Consider the following 22,230-nt stretch of genomic DNA (forward strand, 5'->3'; position numbering starts at 1 on the left):
TAAACAAAATCTGAAAAGAGAAATTGGATAATGGGGGTAGACACTTGGCTTTTTAGAGCCACCCCTAGGGACACCTGCCCATGTTCTCAAGTCTCAAAGTCACTCATAAGTACACCCTCAGAAACAACAGCAATGAGTCAAGTGCTTGGGCCCTGCCACTAAAGGGGAGCCCAGATTGAGTTCCCAGCTCTTAGCTTCAGCCTGGCCCAACCCTGGGTGTTGCCGGCATTTGAGAAGTGAATCAAAGGGTCAGAGCTCGCTTGTGCTTGCTCTCTCTCTGCTTTCCAAATTACAAAAAAGAAAAAGAAAAAGAAAAAGAAAAAGAAAAAGAAAAAGAAAAAGAAAAAGAAAAAGAAAAAGAAAAAGAAAGAAAGGAGGGAGGGAGGGAGGGAGGGAGGGAGGGAGGGAGGGAGGGAGGGAAGGAAGGAAGGAAGGAAGGAAGGAAGGAAGGAAGGAAGGAAGGAAGGAAGGAAAGAAAGAAAGAAAGAAAAAAAGAAAGAAAGAAAGAAAGAAAGAAAGAAAGAAAGAAAGAGAAAAGAAAAGAAAAGAAAGGGAGGGAGGGAGGGAGGGAGGGAGGAAAAGAAAGAAAGAAGGGAGGGAGGGAGGAAAAGAAAGAAAGAAAGGAAGGAAGGAAGGAGGGAGGGAGGAAAAGAAAGAAAGAAAGAAAGGAAGGAGGGAGGGAGGAAAAGAAAGAAAGAAAGGAGGGAGGGAGGAAAAGAAAGAAAGAAAGAAAGGAGGGAGGGAGGGAGGGAGGAAAAGAAAGAAAGAAAAAGAAAGAAAGGAAGGAAGGAAGGAGGGAGGGAGGGAGGGAGGAAAAGAAAGAAAGAAAGAAAGAAAGAAAGAAAGAAAGAAAGAAAGAAAGAAAGAAAGAAAGAAAGAAAGAAGGGAGGGAGGGAGGGAGGGAGGGAGGAAAAGAAAGAAAGAAAGAAAGGAGGGAGGGAGGAAAAGAAAGAGAAAGAAAGAAAGAAAGAAAGGAGGGAGGGAGGGAGGGAGGAAAAGAAAGAAAGAAAAGTACTTGAACAGATATTTCTTCAAAGGGGAAGAAACTAAAATCCTCAACAGCACATAAAAGATGTTCAATGTCACTAGTCATTAAGAAAGTGCAAATCAAGGAACAGGCAGTGAGCCTAGTGGTTAAGATGCCCCACATTTCACATCACAGTGCCTGGGTTCAATTCCAGGGCCCCGCTCCCAACTGCCTTCCTGTCAAAGCAGACCCTGCAAAGCAGGGGTGACGGCTCTAGTAATTAGATTTCAGCAATCCACATCGGAGACCTTGACTGCATTCCCAGTGCCCCTCCTGGCTTCAGTCCCATGCCTTTGCAGGGGATTGCATTCGTGGCTGGGAGCACTTTGCTTTCCTGACTCCCTTCCAAATCAAGAAATTTCTAGGAAAACAACAAAATGCAAATGCCTAACAAGGGTCAGGCATTTAGAGCAGTGCTTAAAATGCCAATTGAGACATCTACATCCCATATTGGAGGGCCTGGGTTCAAGTCCTGGTTCCGCTTCCAATTCTAGCATCCCTGTTAAGGTGCACTCTGGGAGGCAGCAGGTGTTGACTCAAGTACTAGGTCCTTGAGTGGCAGACTGCTAGCTCACCCTGGCCCAGCACCAGCAGTTCTGCAGATGTAGGGAGTGAACCGATGCATGGAAGATCTCTGTTTCTCACTTTGCCTTTCAAACAAATAAGTGAACGAATTTTAGAACAAAACCAAACCACAGAGATACCACTTCATATCCACTAGATTGGCAGGCAGGCAGGCAGGAAGGAAACAAAGAAGGGGTGGAGGGAGGGAGGGAAGACAGGGAAAAGGAGAGAGGACAAAAGTCTTGGTGTGTTGATGAGGATCTGGAGGAACCTTGACACACTGCCAGTGAACACAGGAAATAATGCAGTAACTTTGGAAAACAATTTGGTGTAGAAAAGTTTGGTGGGTCTTCAACAAGCTTTACAGAATTACCAGATCATTCAATAAGTCCCTTCCTAGAAACATCCCCAAAAGAATTAAAAGTGGGTATTCAGATAAATATTTGTACACAAGTGTTTGCAGTGGCACTATTTACAATAACCAGAGTGGAAATGACCCAAACCTCCATCAATAGATGAATACACAAAATGTGTGTGTATGTATGTGTATGTGTCTGTGTGTGTGTGTGTGTATATATATATCTCCATACAATGGAATATTAGCCATAAAACAAAACCATGTATGGACACTTGTTACAGTATGGACGGACTGCAAAAGCATGCTAAGTAGAAGCAGCCAGCCACAACAGGTCATATATTGTGGTTCCATTCATATGAACCATGCAGAACAGGTAAATCCACAGACACATACAGCAGACTATCGGGGTCTGACAAGAAGGGGAAACAGGAGTGACTGTTTATTGTACCTGTGCTTTCCTTTTGAGTAATGAAAATGTTATGAAACTATACAGAGGTGACAGTTGCAAAACACTGCATCTGTACTGCCACAAAATTGTACATTTTACAATGTTAATCCCTAATTCTTTGTGAATTTTGCTTCAATCTTTAAAAAAGAACTGATTTTTTTTTTAATTGAAAACTTGGTCTAGGAAAGCAAAACATGAGCCAGAGTTAAGAGTACTCAAAGAATGACAGGGACACACTACCAACACACTGGATCCACCCTGAGGGGACTGTTCCTCAAGCAAGGACTTATTTATCTGAGACTTTAAATGTTTGTTTGTTGGTAAGTTACATGGGTCAAGCTTATTTTTCAAAACTGCCCACCATACAAGTCATACTCTTCTTACATACCTACCTGTGACTTTTTTTTAGAAGTCTTAAATTTTTAAACCTCTCTTTTTATACTTGAGATAAATTTAAGGGGAAGGGGGAAGCACAGGAGCCAGCTTGGAGGAGTTTCCAGTGGCCAAAACTATGACAATCTAACAGTACAACAGTGTTTGTCAGGACTGGCTGCAAGGATGCAGCTGGGAGTCAGAATTATAATGCTCTGCAACCACTGTCCTGAAATTTTGCCAACGTTGAATTCAGGCCCTGTAAGGCAACTCTGATGACACATGGTGCTTATGGGGGTTGGAAGCCTCTGCACACACACCGATCTGACTCCTGCTGCCACCTGGTTCCCACCCCAGGCCCCATCCGGCTGTCCTGCCTTACTCAACAACAGTGACCAGTTACCTTGGCTGAGGGAGACTCATATCCCACCATCATCTCCCATCATGGCAGCAGCCTAGGCAGAGGGGTACAGGAGGGTCAGGATTGGGTTTGTACCCCATGGCACCCTAAGATGGGCAAGAAGGCAGCTGTTTCTCTGACCTGGCAGTGCCACATTATATCCTGCAGGGCACTCAGCCAGGGCCCCTTAACACTGCCTCCCAAGAATCAAAACCATACCAGCATGGAGGCTATAACCCCTTGAGGGCTTCACATTTGCATGGCTTGACCAGGAGAGGAGGAAAGTTACTTCCTTTTCCTCACCAGGTCCCTGGTGTTTTTTTTTGTTTGTTTTTGTTTTTTTTTTTAAGATTTACTTGAGAGGCAGAGTTAGAGAGAGAGAGAGGGAAAGACACAAAGAGAGGTCTTCTATCCACTGGTTCAGTCCCCAAATGGCTGCAAAGGCCAGAGCTGGGCCAGTCAGAAGGCAGGAGCCAAGAGCTTCTTCCGGGTCTCCCACAGAAGGCCATCAGCAGGGATGCTGGATCAGAAGCGCAGCAGCCAGGACTCAAACCAGCGGCCACATGGGATGCCGGCGCCGCAAGCAGAGGCTCAGCCCACTAAGCTACAGTGCCACTCCCCTGGCGACCCCTGCATTTTCATTTGTACTAGAGTCTACAAATCATGCAGCCAGCCCTAATGTTAGACTGTAACCCAAGCAATGAATTCATGAATCATGCTGATATATCTTTATCAAATTGAATCTATGTAAACATAAGAAAGGATCAACGTACTCAATTTAAGGGACATTCTATACAACAGGCCAGTATTCTTAAAAAATGTCAAAGAGTGGATGTCTGGCCTAACACGCCAATAGAACGCCCGCCTCCAAAACTGAAGTATGTAGGTTTGATTCCAGGTTCCTGACACCAACTTCTGGCTAACGCAGATCTAGGGAGACAGTGATAAGTCCGTAAGCATTTGGGTTCCTGCCATCTACATGGGAGACTGGGTGGACTTTCCAGCTCACGGCTTTGGCTCAGCCCAGTGCGGTTGTTGGGAGCATTTGGAGAGCGAACCAACCAAGGGATGGGACTGATCTCTCTCAAATTAAAAAAAAAAAAAAATGCAGTAAGTATTAACAGTGCTAGTCTAAAAAGTCATTTTAAGTTATTATGATTTATTTGTGCCTATAAGTTTATAATTAATGTGTGATTTCAGTGGAAATTTAACCAACTGTTACAATTCAACTTCATGCAGCATTAACTTTTCTTTTCTTGTGATTCTTGTGCCCATTTCACCTTTTCTTTTAATTCTTTTTGCTCTCTGGAGTACTGTTCAAATATTGGTTGATAAATATATATTCCTCCAGCAATTCCAAGGATGCTTGCAAAAAGCAGCTGCGGAAGAGTCAACCTCCCAAACATTGTTCCCACAGACAGGGCCCGGTGCAGGGGTGGTTTTAAAGGTTCACATTCCACATCCAGGAAATCTCTTCAGATCTGTAGACAAAGGAAATGGGAAACAAGGCAACAATTTAGTACATTATCCTTTTTAAAGATTTCACGTTGTGACATCAACAGCATCTTACAAAAACATGAACACATCAGTTACTGAAACAGGAATATCAAATATCAAAGTCGACCTGAGTATGAGCGTCATCCGGGTGGTCTAAGACACAACTAAATGCTCTTCTACTACAGAATCTTCTCTGGGAGTTTAAATGTTAACATGGTAACATTTAAATATGGCTAATTTTTACAATGGCAAAAAGAGGCGAGGGGAGGCGTATTCTCTGTCTTTAAAGTCAGACCACAAGCCCGGGTGGCTGCTCCGAGGCCCCTGACCAGGAAGCAGGAGAAAGGCAGGAACAGAGTGTTCCTTTTCGTCCTCTCTCCCGCACCAGTCACGCCTTTTTAGGCAACGTGTGTGATACGAACAGAAAAAAAAACCTTTCTAAAAAGCTCAAAGAGTCAAGGTCCCTTCGAAACTGCAGTGAATACAAGCAAACACCACAAATTAATTGTCCACCGCCCACTCTTAAGGAAACGAGGACTACTTGGATGGACTCACTGATAACGGTTTACAGGCCCTAGCTAGCGGGAAAGTAAACTTCGCTGTCAACACACCAGCCCCTGGACCAGCCAGGGAGATGTCTGAAAGGCAGCACAGGCAAGGATCCGCGCGTCCCTTCATCCTAAGGACACTTCACGGCCTCCCAAACCAGCTCCCCGAGGCCACCAACGTCGTCGGTGGCGGAACGGGACCCAGGAACCGGAAAAGCCCGCTTTCCTGAGCGCTCCTGCAGGCGACGGGTCCGCTTCACGAATCCTGCCCCGGCTCCATGGCAGCTGAGTGTTTCCAAAAACAAACACAAGAAACCTCCTCTAAGCCTCAGAGGCCACATCTGAAAAGCAGCCGACTCACCCCGTGCCTGCCTACCTCGTTCAACAGATGCTTCTGTGGGATCTCCCCGTGAAAGGTGGGCTTTCTGATTCACATCACCGTATAACGAATGCTACATGAACCGCACTCGGGCGGCTCCGAGCGCACCGCGCCCGGGCCGCGTCGCTAACCCCGCCGCCCACCTGCAGAGCCGGGATCGGGCTCCTTCCCGCAGTTTCTCGACGGCAGGGCGCGGAGGCCACCCTCCCAAGAACGAGCAGTAACCCTGCACGGCGCGGAAAGGCGAAGTCGCAGGGACAGCGCGAGGGGACAGCGCGAGGGCACAGCGCGGCGCAGCGTGGGGACGCAGACCGAACGTGCCGTATTCCGCCGCGGAGACCGCCCAGGTGGGGTGGCGTGCGCAAGCCGACTTTCCCGGCTGCCCCCGCGCCGGCAAGCAACGGCTGCTCGCAGAAGCCAAACTTCGTGGGCACAAGCGCAACGCGCGCTGCCAGGAGCTCTGGTCGCCCCTAGGAGGTGGCGCGACGCCGTGTGGCCACAGCGGGCCTCCGAGTGGGTGCGGAATGCGGCGGGAAGGCGGCGAGGGCAGCCTCGCTTTCCGCGGCCTGCAGAATCGCTCCCAGGAGATCAAGCTGCGGAAGAGAAAGTCTGTCCTGTACCTTAGCTCCCAGGAGAAGAGCCCCGGGCGCCGCGGAGGTGAGTGCCGTCTCGGAAAGGGAGCGCCCCGCATTTCACTACCAGCCAGGCGTTGCCGCGTCTTGGAGAATCTCAGGGTGCTAGAAATACGGTGTTTAATATAAAGCCCGACTTTTAGATGTTGCGGGCTACAGTGCAAGTTTTAAAAATTACTCTGCTCAGCCTACAGGCTGTCCGTTTGTAGCACAGAGACCTCAATTTGAATACTGCTGCTTACAACTTTTTAACTTCTCACAAGGTGATTTAGTTTCTGAGCCTGTGTAAAATGCGGTTAATATCTACCGCGTAGCATTGCTTTGAGAATTAAATGAGATGCACGTAAAGGAATTAACACAGTGCCTGGCGTAAATAGGCATCAATAAGGGGTACACACACACATACACACACACACACGTATATCTATCCCTTACTGATGCTTAATATATACTTTATATATGTGTATGCCTATCTATATATGTATAATAGATTTTTGCATTATTTTCACTTCTTACTTGAAAGGTAGAGACAGAGATCTTCCATCCGCTGCTTCACACTCCAAACGCCTGCAGCAGCCTGGTCTGGGCCACAGACGTGGGTGGCCAGGACCCACGTCCTTGGGCCACCACCTGCTGCCACCCAGGGTGTGTACTAGCAGGAAGCTGGATGGGAAGTGGAACCAGGATTGAATTCCAGACACGTACAGGCGTCTTAACCTCTGTGCCAACTGCCCACCCCAATAAGGAATATTTTTAACTGTGCAGAGGAACATTTTGTACACAGCTGTTTGGGCCACACACCAAGAGTTGTGTCCTAAGCCATTTTTTAAGCTGTTTTCTTTTTCTTTAAATACATATGTAGCATAACCTAATTAGCTTAGGTCTTAGTTAAACCCGATCCTTTCTTCTTTTTTTTTTTTTTTTATCTTAGTATTCTCTTTATGCAGTAAATTGCAAGACAGTTCGGTTAAGCCAGGGAGTGACGATCGATGGCAGAAGGGAGGCGCTGGCCTTTGAGCGCAGGTGGGCAGTTTTCACTGTGCCTGAGCAAGGGGACCACCCAGAGCTGCAGTTTCAGCTCTGCAAGTGGAACTCCCGTGTCACACTCAACTGCTCTGTTTTGTTTTGCAGGTCTTCTTGGAGAAAATGCCTGCCTGGTCTTCTTTACTATTGCTTTGCGAATTCTTAACTGTTTTTTAGTTCAGACAAGCTTTGTTCCAGATGAATACTGGCAGTCTCTTGAAGTTGCGCATCGGATGGTTTTCAAATATCCTTTGTAGCTTCTTTGGCAGACTAGAAAGTATATTCATCTTAGGAACTGTGTTCAGTTTCAATCCATCTTGTATGGGTAATTTTAATTCTTCAAAGTATGCTATTTTATCCTATCTCTTCTCTTTGATGTTAGTTCATGTGACGTAGCCTTTAGCATATATTCCCACAGTGCTCAGTGCTTGAGGGCTACAAATAAAATTGCCCAGCTGAATTTTTAATTCAAATATCTACTATAAAATTATTCAAAACTTCATTATCAAAAAGTTTTTTGAGGAGAAATGAAAATAAGTATTGTTTCAATACCATTTGACACATAGTCCTTAATATTACTACTTATGGTTATTTGACCTGGGAGTGGACAGAAAGATTGAGAGGTTATACCTACCCCTTAATCTTTGCAAGCATTTACAAGATTCTGCATCTCTTGGGGGAAGACAGTGTTCAGTTGCTGGTAAGTTTAACAACAATAGTTGTTAAAAATAGATTAAAAGACTTATTCCATTTTTCTTCAAAGGTCGATGGATGTTAACTAAGTAATGTCATTGGTACCATGAGGTTTGTTGCTAAGTGCAGCCGTATCTGGAAAGCTGTGGCACCAAAGACACTGTGATGCGTAACTCTTCAATATGTGCTTAGAGGAATGTTGTGTTGTGTGGAATACTATTAAGAAATGCAGACTTCCAGAATGACTGTGTGTTATCTGGACATTAAAGTAAACATCCTTCATCAAAGAACCACTTGAAAGCAGTGCTTTTTTTTTTAACTTTTAAGAAGACTGTCATGCATGTTAAATGAGCTTATGAAGACTAAATATATATAAATCCACTCAGAATTTAGTGTTGAAATTAAAACTTAGAAATTGATAAAAATATAATGGTAAACCTATTCATTGTGCTCTGTAGTAACTGGACATTAACAATGAGGATGGTTAGTTCTAGGTTACCAGTTGCTGGGACAGAGTACAAAGGAAGACTGAGGATGCAAAAGTTTCTGCAGCATCCCTCTCAGGATCTTTGAAGTTTTATGTTAGATTCCGAAGGTTTGGGCTTCCCATTTTGTTAGGGGTGCTAATGCCTCAGTATTCCACAGGGAGTCCAGATCCTGAGGGATTTTTTTAGAACACAGGAAGATACTAAAGTAGTGGGGGTACTTGGAGCAGAGTTTTATCTAACCCCCTCTGCAATAGTGCTTGCTTCTTTTTTTCTTTCTTAAGATTTATGTATTTGTTTGAAAGGCAGAGTTACAGAGAGGCAGAGAGAAATCTTCATCCACTGGTTCACTCCCCAAATGGCCACAACTGCCGGAGCTGCGCTGATCCAAAGCCAAGAGCCAGGAGCCTCTTCCAGGTCTCCCACACGGGTACAGGGGCCCAAGGACCTGGGCCATCTTCCACTGCTTTTCCAGGCCACAGCAGAGAGCTGGACTGGAAGTGGAGCAGCTGGGACTCGAACCGGCGCACGTATGGGATGCTGGCACTGCAGGTGGTGGCTTTACCTGCTATGCCACAGCGCCAACCCCTTAGTTCATTATTGATAAAGAAGAATCAGCCCAGTGAAACTGATGCTTCACAGGGCAGGATCATGGAAAAGGCAGATTTAGAGCAGTAGCAATTCTTCCCATCAACACATGGAGAATTTAGGTGTGAACTCACTTTTCTTCTGTCAGAGCTACCCACTAGTTTCCAGGTTATGCAGGGTATCCACAAAGTCTGGAAACATAGGAAAATATGCAGTTTCATTAAGGACATCTTGCATCCCAGAAACTAGATTAGATTATGAATGAAAGGGTCTTCAATACAGAGAAATTTCTTGTTTCTTCAACATCTTCTCTCAACCTTTAGCTGACCTGACTCCCTCCTAAAACTCGGATGCCACATATTCTCATAGTGATACTTTTAAAACAGGGGTCAGAGAAATGGAAATAGGCCAAGGTCACAGCACGTTATAGGTGGAGCTAGAGCTGGATCCTAGGATACATACACCTTTCTGTTCTTTCCAGATGGCTTCTTTCTAAACTGCATAAGGTGTGGATGCAGATGTAGGGGATGGATTAGAGCTGCAGTGTCCATCATGGTAGCCACTAGTCACCTTGACTGTTGAACTTCTGCAGTGTGGCTAGACCAAACTAAAAAGTGCTGTAAGTATAAAGTACATAATGGATATAAAAGGCCTTGTACCAAGAAAAAATATATACCATTTTTATATTAATTAGATGTTGAAATGATAGGAGACAATATTGGGTTAAAGTAATTTGGTGGAATTTGGCTACAATACTATAAATATTTGATTTTTAAAAATTCCATCATTGGGGCCATTGCTGTGGCATAGATTAAGCCTCCACCTGTGGCGCCAGCATCCGATATGGTCACCAGTTTGAGTCCCATCTGCTCTACCTCCAGTCCAGCTCTCTGCTATGGCCTGGAAAAGCAGTGGTAAAATGGCCCAAGTACTTGGGCCGCTGCACCCACGTGGGAGACCTAAAAAAAGCTCCTGGCTCCTGGCTTCAGATGAGTCCAGTTCTGGCCATTGTGGCTGTTTGGGGAGTGAACCAAATGGAAGTGGATGGAAGATCTCTGTCTCTCCTTCCCTCTCTGTAACACTGCTTTTCAAATAATGAAGAAAGAAATATTAAAAAGAAATTCCAGAATATGCTGATAAAAATTTAAATACTTTCAAAATCAAATCTTAACACAATGAAATGGTTTGCTGGCTAGTTAAAACTGAAATTAGTACTGAAATTACATATGTGTTTGTGTGTGTGTGTGATGAGAATGGTAATGAGAAATTAATATTTTTTATAGAAAAACATGTTCACAGAAGATTACAGTCATACATTCTGTCTAATTTTGTACTAAGAATGCCTTCAGTTGATAAATGGGTCAGCTTTTTGGTTTTTATGATAATTCAATGTGAACCAACAGATGTTTTTTAACATCTTCTCCTCCTTTTTCACTAATGAAGATCTGGATTCCTAGACTTGCCCAGGCACTTCTGTCTGCCATAGCAGATGTGAGACTTTACTCATTAATGAAGCAAATAGAAAATCAGGAAGTGGCAAAATGGGTGGTAAGTGCTAAACACTTGAGAAATTAAATGCCAGTTATTTCATTCAAATCTATGGACATAAAGCTTGTATATAAATATTGAACTCCCAAAAAAGTGTTAGAAGATAAATCATACAGCTTCATAATTAAGAGCAGCAAAACAGCAGCAGTACATGCTCCTCATTGTGCCCAGAGCAGTGGAAGCCTCTGATGCCCACAAGCCCTGTGAGAGGTTAAACCCAAAGAGATAGCGTGGGAAGCTCTTTCACTCCTGAAAGCTCTCAGAATCTCTGTCTTTTAATAGGGTGCACAGGGACAGATGGAAACCACTGTTTACCTCCCAGAGAACTGGGCTGCTTCCAGCCCTTGTCACGGTTCCTGTAGCCATGTGAGCTGCACCAGAGAAGTTCCTCTACACTGAGACACTTGTCGCCCTGGCCAGAAGGCTGGAGGGAGCTGGACTCACATAAAGGAGAGAATGTGCTCCTGAAGACTTTGTCATTTGGTTGATTTCAAAGTGGGGAGAAGGATTCCTGACATCTCTTCCTGACCTTGAATGGGTTTTCCCATTTAAATCATACCCTGAAGAGTGATGGAATCTTTTAGCACTACTGTTACTTCACTTGGCCCTCCAAATAAGCTTACATGAACTAGCTTAGAAATCTTACTACTTTTTTTTTTTAACATTTCTATTGAAAAACACCTTACAAATTCTAAGTAACCAAATTCTGAAATACATATAAATTGGAAAAAAACATATTTCTGCAAGCAGTGTACTCCTTTGCATTAAAAAGAAAGATTTATTTAGCAACTAAGTCCTTGATAATTATTCAGGTTAAAAAATAATTTTTATTCTGTGCTTATATTTTATGTATGTTGCTAAAGGCACAATATAGAATGGTTATGATGCCTTTGGAATCCTTCCTCAAAAAAAAAAAAAAACAGCACTAGGTTCTTCTAATTTAGGAAAACTCTTTAACTTCATGAAAAAATTGGGAACTTTTTTAAATGCTGTATTTGAAAATGCAGAAACCTAGAGCTGCATGTTTAACACACTTGCCTCAATAAACAAGTCATTTTTAAGATGTCTGTATTCTAGAATAACAATTCTTCACTTGTATGTTCTTCTAAAAGCTGGTTTATTAATTTCGTTAGTTTGCAGCTTAAAATTTGATGATGCCTCCTGAAATGTTTCTGTTTTATCTTAATTTTTCATCAAGAAATAAGGCTACATTCCAAACTGAAGAAATTTAAAAACATTCAAAATACTTATGTGAGTACAGTAAGACAGTTTGAGGAGTACTGACTGGGAGAATCTAGTTATGAATTTCAGTTTTCTACAGATTCTACCATGAAACAATCTGTTTTATGCCTTTGATTAATGGGAAGTGAGACTTAACTCAAATGTCATAAAAATACACCTGAAAGTATAAATACTTAATATAACAACAATATATCTGGTATTGTCTATAACTTCTTAAAAACAATGCTTGGGCATGCCTACTTACTTTTAATATCTCTTTTGAGGTGGGTTTTGCAATTTTAATATTTAATATTTAGACATACTTGTTCTTTCCCATAGAAGATAATACTGAGTTTCCATTCTCTACTTCATACATGTTTGTTCATAATTGTTCTTAGTTTTTTTGCCAGTTGTGCTCTTGGTTCACATGGTATTGCTGTACCAGAACCCTTACAAACACCATGGAAACTGTTCTTACTGTAATTGCTCTTTTCTACTACCCTTTGGAAGGTTCAAAGTCTATGAACAGGTGAGTTATATTATTGCTAATGATTATGTACAAAACTGTAAGGCATGCTTTTGAAAGTCTTGAATATAACATACTGTAATGTTCAGTAGACCACTTAATGTCTGTGAGAGCTACGAGAACCATAAATCTTCAGTTGATACAGTATAGCAAGAAATACATAACATACTCAAGCTGGATGATGAAGGATAGCTTAATAAAATGACTGTTGACAGAAGTGACGATAATATTTAGGAAAGGCACTCAGGTCACTGTTATAGTGCCGCAGCAGCTCACTAGTCCCTTAGTCAGAGAAGGAAGTCTGTGTTCCCTCTAAGGGCCAAGGAGCAAGGAAAGAAAATGGTCACTGGAATCCATACTGAGTTGTAACTGAAAGAGAAGGCCTCCAAAGAGACAAAATCAGCCTTCACTTATAGCAAGGAGACTGCCAGAACAGAGAATCCTGATTCCACTTTTTTTGGTATCCAAAACCAATCAGAAGTCAGAAAATAAGGTATACTATTGATGTAATCCAACCCGATCAATCTTCCTGCACACAGAGAAAGTAAAGGGTGGAGGAGTACAGATATGGATGGACAAATACAAGATATTTGGACCTGATCTGACCCTTTATAAATTGAGGAAACAAATATCAAACAAAGGGAACAATGTGGGCAAAGTAGGGAGCTGTAAAAGGGCTTGAGTGTCAGGGCAGGTTGTCCAGAGCAGCTGGTGTGGTAGGATGCATGGATGAAGGGAGTAACAAGGGAAGAGAATGAAATGGGACTTTGCCCCTCTCTAGAATTTGGATTTTATTCAGTAGAGAATAGGAAACTGTTGGAGGTTTTGAGAAGCATGACATTACCAAATCTGATTCCAAAAGAATTCTCTGGTAGTAGCAATACTTAGAATATGTGAAAGGGAGAAAGCCAGAGTTTGGGAGTCTAGGATCCATTCTCCCTGCATGAAAAGCTGCTGAGAAGATCAAATCAAGTAAGATCTTTTCTGCAACAGACTCTTTTGGTGGCAATAATAAGCATTCACCCAACTTTCCTATATTATGAGGCCAAAAGTGACAATCAGGAAAATTGGCTCTCAGCCTTGTGGCCAAGCATAGAAGGAAATTGTAGAACACCATAGGCACACAACCGCATTGGAAGATGATGCAGAATCCAAGGCAGTTGGGAGATTGTAATCCTGTGCCTTTGTAGCCCGGTCTGTGATCCCTGTTTTGGCCTTCCACCATTGTAGGGCTAAGGTAACATATCTTAGCTTCTGTTCTTACATACCAATGGCCCAGCTTTGTCTGTATCGCACATTGATTTTGAGAGAATCTGATTAGGTGTGTTAAATGTCATTGTCCCTATCCGGCAAAGCTTTCGCACTGGCTAGCATTGAGATTGGCTGCCTGGGCTCAGGTGCTCTCTCCGGATCCCTGAGGAAGGGAGGGCCATGGGTACAAAAGGACAACCATATAAGCATAAATAGTCTTCCCTGTATGACAGATGCCACTCCAGACCTGACGTTTTGCATATTCCTTAAAAAATTCACATGTTATACTGAAAGATGCCTTTAAGGAGACTATGAGTTTAAGCATTCATTTCTGTAAAATGAAAATAATAAAACAGTTCACATAAGAACTCAATGAGAATCTCTGTAAAATGTGTAACACAGAAGCTATTACAAGTAAGCACCAAGTAAGTGGCAGTGGTGTTAAGTAATGGAATATTTCTGGGTAATAAAAAAAAAATGATTAAAAGGTTCCAGATAAGAGTCAGGACTTGATAAAATGAGAACACTGGAAAGGGGAAAGAAATTAAAGCGGATGTGTGGGGTAAGAAGCTGTTTAAAATGACTCTAAAGGTTTAAAACTAAGAAGCTGAGTGATACTACTGTTAACCTGAGTAGTGTTCTTTGGACAGGTTTCAGGGAAAGCCATGGGCATCTATGCCGTCCAGACACTTTGAGTCCTAGTGCATGATCTATGTAGAAACACTCAGAATGAAGAACACAGCATATGTCTCAAAATTTGGAGTAAGGTAAAGATGGAAATACATATTTGAGAGTTTTGTCATTTCATTACAGCATAAGTTGCATTTAGGCTATCTGTGGTCAAACTGAGCCACAAGTATTTTTGTTTCATTTGAAACATGGTTTCTGAAAGTAAGCTTATGGCAAAGTTCTTTTAGTTAGGAGATCTTATATAAAAATATAGATTTCTAGTTTCCCTTGAACATTTGGAACGCCTAGTAACACTTTGGAACAGGGTTCTTTTCTGAGCGATTCTCTACCCAGCTGGTATCATTCATTTTCGCTGCTCTCACTGATGGATGTATCCTCATCAACATAGGGATTTCTTTACAGTTGTTTATTTTTATGAGTTGATTCTTACCAGGGCTAAGTATTCATAACTAAATTGTCAAATCATCTTTTAGCCACTAATTGATAAGTCCCAGTAGTAAAAATGCACATCTGTATCCATAGTCATACAGGTTTTCACAGTGGGTTTTTCATCAGTTGTACATACATATCCTTCAGTTGGATAAAATTAGCTTAATTTCAAAATAAAATCACATATACTCAGAATAGATCAATATCTAAATAATCCTAATGTTTAACTGCACATTTTTTTTCCTTAGGGAAAGTTTTTATATGACTTCCGTATATTTCTGTAGGAGAAACTTAATTTTCTATCAAGTTAAATAGCAGATATAGGAAGTAAAAAGTATACTTTCCAGCACATAAGACTAGTGATAACATATAGGATAACTTCTTATTTAAAATCAGAGTTAAGTTAGAGCTGAAAAACACTTTATATCTTACCTCCTTTTACAGATCAAAAAAAAAAAAAAAAAAAACTAAGAAAAAAAAAAACAGAAAATGTAAGTAACTTGCCAAAGTCCACATAGCCATTTCTACCAAAAGGAAGATACTTTTGTTTTTTAAAGTTTGTATCACACTGCAAATGGATTATTTTCAAAAACAACTTCCTATTTGTCTTGGTAACATCACATTTTCCTTGCTTACAGTGTCAAATACTCATCCCTGGTGGCACTTGCCTTCGTAATTCGTCCCACAGCTGTCATTCCATGGATACCCTTGCTCATCAGGCATTTCTGGCAAGAACAGAAAAAGCTTGATCTCATTCTACAGCATTTTTTGCCTGTAGGGTAAGTATGGCTACAATCCATGTCTCAATTTTACTAGCCTCTAAATGATAAACAGATATTTACATCTTCCAACTTTATTTTCTAACTTCTATGCAAGTTTTCAATCCAAGGAAATGGAATATTTCCAAATACATATTTTTATATTTATAATCCTAATTGTATTTTTTAAAATATTTACTTATTTATTTATTTGAAAGCGTTAGAGGGAGAGAAAGGGGGGAAGAGACAGAGATCTTCTGTGCATTGGTTCACTCCCCAAATAGCTGGGGCCAGGCCAAAGCTAGGAGCCAGGAGCTTCATCTGGGTCTCCCACGTGGGTGTAGGGACCCAAGCACTTGAGCCATCCTCTGCTGTCTTCCCAGGTGCATTAGCAGAGAGCTGGATGGGAAATGAGCATGAGACACAAACTGGCACCCATACAGGATGCTGGCATCATAGGCAGTGGCTTAGCCCACTACAACACTGGCCCCAATTGTATTTTAATTTGCTTCAGTCAGGGTCTTTGTAATTATTTATAACTTATGCCTTTCCTATGACCTCTGCTTTTTTTGGATAGTGCTTTATAATTTATAAAGTGTTCTCACAACTACCTAATGATTTTAACAATTCTTGGATGAAAGCAATATGCACTTTTATTTTGTAGTAGAGGAAACAGGAGACTTGGAGAAATTAAAAATGAGTTATCTAAAACCACTGGGCTAGTTGCTGTGACAGTACTCCGAGCTACTGTCAGACTGACACCACGTATCCAGTAGAACAGCCAAAATAATTACTGACTGAAGACATAGTAGTGCATTCTGGCTCTTAGGACAGTGAAATAGGCTTAATATTTGAATCTCTGTCCATATGACTCATGATATTAACAGAACACAGGAGGAAAATCATAGGGCTTTCTCAATAGACACAGAAAAAGAATACAGTAAAATTCAAAGCCTGCTCAAGATCGGAGGGAAAAAAGACAATCCTTAGGAAATAAGCAATGGAAAAGGACTCATTAATATGACAAATGTTTCTATAAATATATTAGAGAACAGGGCCAGTGCTGTGGTATAGTAGGTAAAGCCACCACCTTGGTCACTGGTTCATGTCCCAACTATTCCTTTTCCAATCCAGCTCCCTGCTAATGGCCTGGGAAAAGCAGTAGAGGATGGCCCAAGTTTTTGGGCCCCTACCTCCCATGTGGGACACCCCGATGGAGCTTCTAGTTCCTGGCTTCAGCCTAGCCCAGCTTTGGCCATTGAGGCTAACTGGTGAGCAAACCAGAGGATGGAATACCCCTCTCTCTTGTCTCTCCCTCTCTAACTCTTTCAAATAAATCAATCTTTTATTAAAGTGATAATGTTGCTATATCAAAATCCTTTCCCCTGAGATTAGAAAAAATACAAGGATGATTATCTCTATTTGTATTTATGACTCTGCATCCTAGCTAGTGCAATAAAAAAAGCAAGTAAATGCTTGGAAAGGAAGAACTAAAACTGTATGATGTGATTTTATATATAAAAAATGCAAAAGCATCTGTAAAGAAGTATTAGAATTAGCAAATAAGAATGCTCACTGGAAACAAGATTAAAAAATACTAATTATACCTGGTTATCAACACTGCTAAGTACAAGTCCCAGGAATGACAAGTTTCAGAGTATCTCCTCACAAGGTGCTTATCCAAAACAAAGGATAAAATGGTGGCTTTGAAGTAGAGAAACTGGGCAGACACATCTTAAGCAAATGAACAAAGTTACCACTGCCAGTAATAGGACAAAGCAGTATCACAGGACTCCTGCTCTGAAGCACTGAGAAAAACACCCCATCAGTTCTGCCCAGTGCATCACCTGGATCTAATCGGGAGAAAACACTGGATTAACCCAGCTCACAACTCCAAAATAACTGACTTGATTCTTCAAAGATGCCAGTGTCATTAAAGAAAAACAATAAGGAACTGTTATTAGTCCAGATTAAAGAAGACCAAAGAAATATGAAAAGTGAATATAATAAATCATTTTTCTTTCACTATAAAAAACATTATTGGAATGACCTGCAGAGTCTGAACAAAGCCTGTAAATTATATATTACTAAAGGCTTAATTTGTTGATTCTGATGGTTTGTGGTTTATGTAGAAGAATTTTTTTTAGGATATATTAACTGACATATTTAAAGATAAAAGTGAATGGTGGGGGCTGGTGTTGAGGCATAGCTGGTTAAGCCACTGCCTGCGATGCCAGCATCCCATACAGGTGCTGGTTCAAGTCCCAGCTGCTCCACTTCCAATCCAGCTCCCTGCTGGTGGCCTGGGAAAAGTGGTGGAAGATGGCCCAGGTGTTTGGAAGATCCACATGGAAGACCTGAAAGAAGCTTCTGGCTGCTGACTTCACCTTGACCCAATGCTGGCCAATGTGCCCATCTGGGGAGTGAACCAGTGGATCAAAGATCTGTCTTTCTCCCTTTCTCTCTGTAACTCTTCAAATAAATACATCAACTTTAAAAAAAAAAAAATCACACACACACACACAACAAAAAACTGAATGGTATCTACGATTTCAAGCAGCTCAGAAAAAAATGTATATGTAAAGACACACAAAAAAAGGATAAAATCAAATACAGCAACATGTTATTTGAAGAATCACAGTCAACAGTAGTTGGACCTAACCTTATTAACTTAGGTGATAAGCTAATACAGTAATCTAGGTGAAGGTTATTTGGGAAAACAAAATCATCATTCTTAGTGGCATCAGAAAATACCATATACTTTAATTAATAAAAGGTATAAGACCTCTTCACAGAAAGTTGTAGAACATTACTGGAGAAAACTAAAGAAGGCCTGAGTAAATGGAGAAATGTTCCATGTTCATGGATGGCAGACTCAATATTGTAAAGTATCAGTTTGCTCCAAATTTAACTATACATTCAATGTAAGATCTCTCTCTCTGTCTCTCCCTTTCTGTAACTCTTTCAAGTAAATGAATCTTAAAAAAAAAAAAAAAAAAAAAAAAACTTACTTCAAAGTTATAATATACTTGGAAAAGTAGCGGAAGATGGCCCAAGTGCTTAGGCCCCTGCACCCAAGTTGGAGACCCAGAAGAAGATCCTGACTCCTGGCTTCCCATCAGCCCAGCTTCAACCATTGTGGCCATCTGGGGAGTGAACCAGTGGTTGGAAGATCTCTTTCTCTGTCTTTCCCTTTCTGTAACTCTTTCAAATAAATGAATCTTAAAAACAAACAAACAAAAAAACACTTCAAAGTTATAATAATTAAGGCAATTTAGAATGAGTGCCAGGTAAAATAGATGAATAGAACATGTCCAGCAAGAGACTCAGACATATGCAGTCACTTCATTTATAATGGAGATACTACAGTAGAGAAAATAATCTTTTCAGTAATACATAATTTGTATATCCATATGGAAAAAATCTTGGCCACCATTTCCAGTATAAGCAAAATGAACCCAAGGAAATATAGATCTTAATGTAAAATAAAGTAGTTGTGCTGCCAGAATATCCTAACAACTGTGAAGCTGGCAGAACTTTCCTGAATAGAAAATATGTGCTAATTATAAGATAAATACATCTGAATCAAAACCTTTGTTAATCAGATTTACCGTTTAGAGAATGAAGAAATGAGCCACAGAAGATACTTGCAACTTACATAACCAGCTGGTACTTTATATACAGAACTTGTGATATCAGAAAAAGACAATAGAAAAAATGATCAAAAGACCTAAAAAGAGGGGCCAGCGCTATATGGTGCAGCAGGTAAAGCCACCGCCTACAGTGCTGGCATCCCATCTGCTCCACTTCCAATCCAGCTCAGCACAGGAAGAAGCTCCTGGCTTCGGATTGGCACAGCTTCAGCCGTTGCGGCCATTTGAGAAGTGTACCTGAAGATGGAAGACCTCTCTCTCTGCCTCTCTCTAACTCTCTAACTCTGCCTTCAAATAAATAAATAAATCTTTAAAGAAAAAAAAAAAAAAAAGAGAGACCTAAAGAGGTATTTCAAAAAAAATAGCCAAGTCGTCAGTAAATAAAAACTCATCTCAGTTACCAGGAAATGTAAATTTAAACCATCCAGACCCATTAGTGTACATCTACCAAAATGGCTAAAAACAGTGTAGAACTCATATAGTTCCATAGTGTGGGGAGCAATCCGGACTGGACTGAGTTACTGGAATTAAGACTTATTCTATGCATCTGCTCTCCCACAATATGGCGCTGGGAGAGAAGTAAACAGCTTCTGCACAGCTGCCTCCAGTTCAACTAATAAACTGTAGGACTTGCTCCTGATTGGAGGAGAGCAGCGTACTCGGCGTGTGGGCAGCCGAGTTGGGATTGGCGGAGGAGGACTATAAAGGAGGAGAGAGACGGCATGCACCAGGAACATCTATGGGGAACATCTAAGGGGAACATCTAGCTGAAGGAACACCTGTGCAGCCCCCGAGAAGAGCCGGCCGGCGGTGTGCCGCTCCCCTGCGGAAGTGGGGAATGTGGCCAGGGGGAACTGCCCTTCCACGGAGGTGGAAGGGATAGTAGCCAACCCGGGAAGAACCAGCAGCAAACCCGGGGAGGGCCGAGCAGACGAAAGAACAGCGCAGGGTCCTGTGTCGTTCCTCCACGAAGAGGGGGAGTGACACATAGGAAGTTAAATTGATTTGCCCACTTTGGAAAGTCCAAGTTTCATTAAAGCTGATTGCATTTAAACCCTAGGGTCCAGCAGTTCCAGTCCCAGATACATACCCAACAGAACTTCATTATATGAGTGTCAAAAGACACTTAGGAGACACTCACTGCAGAACCATCGTGACACTGAAATGAGAAGCACTGTTCCTCAGCAGAATAATTAGTGCTGTAAACATAGTGACAATACATAGTATTAGACATGAGTGAAGTGAGACTTGCAGAAAAGCATGGGTGAATGTTACAGGGATAGTAAGAAGGAAACTGGACTTAAGAGGACATATGGTATGCTTCCATTCTTATAAATTCAAGAAATGGCAGTGCTCATCTGTGTTATCAAATAATCCCTCCCTGTGAGTATGGGTTACATTGATTGACTCAGTTACAGCAAACAGAATAGAGCAGAAAGGATGGGCTGTCACTTCCAAAGATGAACCATCAACACTGGAGGAAGCCAGTCACTGCCTTGTGAAGCTGTCTTAAGGAGAGTGCTACGTGTTTAGGGACCGATCAAACGACAGCCCCACCTAAGAGCTTTACCCAGAAGCATCCAGCTAAGCTATACCTGGATTCCTGGCCCTTAGGAACTGAAATAATGTTCATGGTCATGGTTTAAGGATAGTTATTTGTGTATCAAGTTTTAGGATAGTTTGTGGTGTAGTAAAATAAATAATATAGTAGTGTTTACAAATTTCCTTAAATGCATCTTATCAGTGAAGGATCTTTTAAAATGTGCAAATCCATATTCAGTTGGGGAAACTGTAAAGCATTTTAAAAGTGGCTTTTTGATGCAAGGCACTTATAAAGCCATATGCAAATACTGGATTTTCAGCAAGTTCAGAAAGTGAATCACCATTTGTTTGTTTTTTTTTTTCAGATTTGTAACCTTGAGTTTTTCTCTGATAATCGATCGAATTTTTTTTGGCGATGTAAGTAAAAACGTTAAGCTGACAGCTGTTTTTATTTTAAACATTTAAACCTCAACCTGGATTTTTAATCCATTAATATTTCAGAACACATGAAAATCATTTTTTTTTTAAAAAAAGACAGGGTATACCAAAAATATTATTAGCATGTGCTTTTGGTTTCCATTTGCTTTCTGTATTAGTGATGTTCAAAGAATCCTTAAAAAAAAAAAGATTCATCTTATTTATTTGAAAGGCAGTTACAGAAAAGGGAGAAAGCACTTCTGTCCGCTGGTTTATTCCCTAATTGGCCACAATAGCTGGGGCTGAGCTAAGCTGAAGCCAACGCCCAGGAGCTTCCTCCAGGTCTCCCATTGAGGTGCAGGGATCCAGAGACTTGGGCCATCTTTTGCTGCCTTCCCAGGTGCATTAGCAGGGAGATGGATCAGAAGTGGAGCCACCTATATGGGATGCTAGCACTGCAGGTAGCAGCTCAGTCCATTATGCTACAATGCCAGCTGCCAAAGAAGGCAGGGAAATATGCTTACATTTTGTTGGTTTTGTAGTGAGAGTAAATTTGTAGTGACTTGACTTGACCTTGAATCATATGGAAATTAAAATTAACCAGTTTTTTATTCTTCAGTCATTTGGTTTGAAATTTTTTAGCATCATAACTGTAGGTAATGACTTTTGGTGTTTTTTATTTATTTAGTAAATATAAATTTTCAAAATACAGTTAATGGATTACAATGGCTTCCCCCCCATAATTTCCCTTCCACTCACACCCCTCCCATCTCCTGCTCCCTCTCCCATTCCATTCACATCAAGATTCATTTTCAATTATCTTTATATACAGAAGATCAATTCAGTATATATTAAGTAAAGATTTCATCAGTTTGCACCCACACAGAAACACAAACTGTAAAATACTGTTTCAGTACTAGTTATAGCATTACTTCACATTGGACAACACACTAAGGACAGATCCCACATGAGAAGTAAGTACACAGTGACTCCTGTTGTTGATTTAACAATTTGACACTCTTGTTTATGGCGTCAGTAATCTCCCTAGGCTCTAGGCATGAGTTGCCAAGGCTATGGAAGCCTTTTGAGTTCGCCGACTTCGATCTTATTCTGACAGGGTCATATAGTCAAAGTGGAAGTTCTCTCCTCCCTTCAGAGAAAGATACCTCCTTCTTTGATGG

General features: G+C 41.3%; 3 protein-coding genes across 13 annotated transcripts in view; 1 reads left to right on the forward strand and 2 right to left on the reverse strand.

Moving 5' to 3' along the window:
• Window positions 1-4,311: 4,311 nt before the first annotated feature.
• PIGBOS1 (PIGB opposite strand 1) lies at window positions 4,312-4,575 on the reverse strand. The gene has a single exon (XM_070054225.1). The coding sequence runs from the start codon at window positions 4,573-4,575 to the stop codon at window positions 4,411-4,413; it is 165 nt and encodes a 54-aa protein (XP_069910326.1). The 3' UTR covers window positions 4,312-4,410.
• Window positions 4,312-22,230, reverse strand: part of CCPG1 (cell cycle progression 1) — a 92,547-nt gene continuing 74,628 nt past the window's right edge. For all 4 annotated transcript variants that reach the window (XM_070054222.2, XM_089310375.1, XM_089310373.1 and 1 more), the window contains one exon: window positions 4,312-4,650. In XM_070054222.2, the coding sequence (XP_069910323.2) occupies window positions 4,619-4,650 (32 nt within the window). In that variant the 3' untranslated portion in view covers window positions 4,312-4,618. The remainder of the gene's footprint in view (window positions 4,651-22,230) is intronic.
• PIGB (phosphatidylinositol glycan anchor biosynthesis class B) overlaps window positions 5,867-22,230 on the forward strand; it is a 30,039-nt gene continuing 13,675 nt past the window's right edge. Inside the window, exons 1-8 of one of the 8 annotated variants that reach the window (XM_051822355.3) lie at window positions 5,981-6,250; window positions 7,173-7,248; window positions 7,357-7,492; window positions 7,831-7,948; window positions 10,458-10,562; window positions 12,182-12,312; window positions 15,318-15,458; window positions 20,998-21,049. In XM_051822355.3, coding sequence (XP_051678315.2) covers window positions 7,215-7,248; window positions 7,357-7,492; window positions 7,831-7,948; window positions 10,458-10,562; window positions 12,182-12,312; window positions 15,318-15,458; window positions 20,998-21,049 — 717 coding nt within the window. In that variant the 5' untranslated portion in view covers window positions 5,981-6,250; window positions 7,173-7,214. Of the gene's footprint in view, window positions 6,251-7,172; window positions 7,249-7,356; window positions 7,493-7,830; window positions 7,949-9,495; window positions 9,634-10,457; window positions 10,563-12,181; window positions 12,313-14,153; window positions 14,328-15,317; window positions 15,459-20,997; window positions 21,050-22,230 lie in introns of those variants that run through there. The other 7 variants (XM_089310379.1, XM_089310381.1, XM_002717713.6 and 4 more) reach the window with 7 other exon arrangements.

This window comes from Oryctolagus cuniculus, chromosome 12, assembly GCF_051225735.1.
Source record: "Oryctolagus cuniculus isolate XC-2025 breed Fujian yellow rabbit chromosome 12, ASM5122573v1, whole genome shotgun sequence".
In the NCBI taxonomy this organism is placed as follows: domain Eukaryota; kingdom Metazoa; phylum Chordata; class Mammalia; order Lagomorpha; family Leporidae; genus Oryctolagus; species Oryctolagus cuniculus.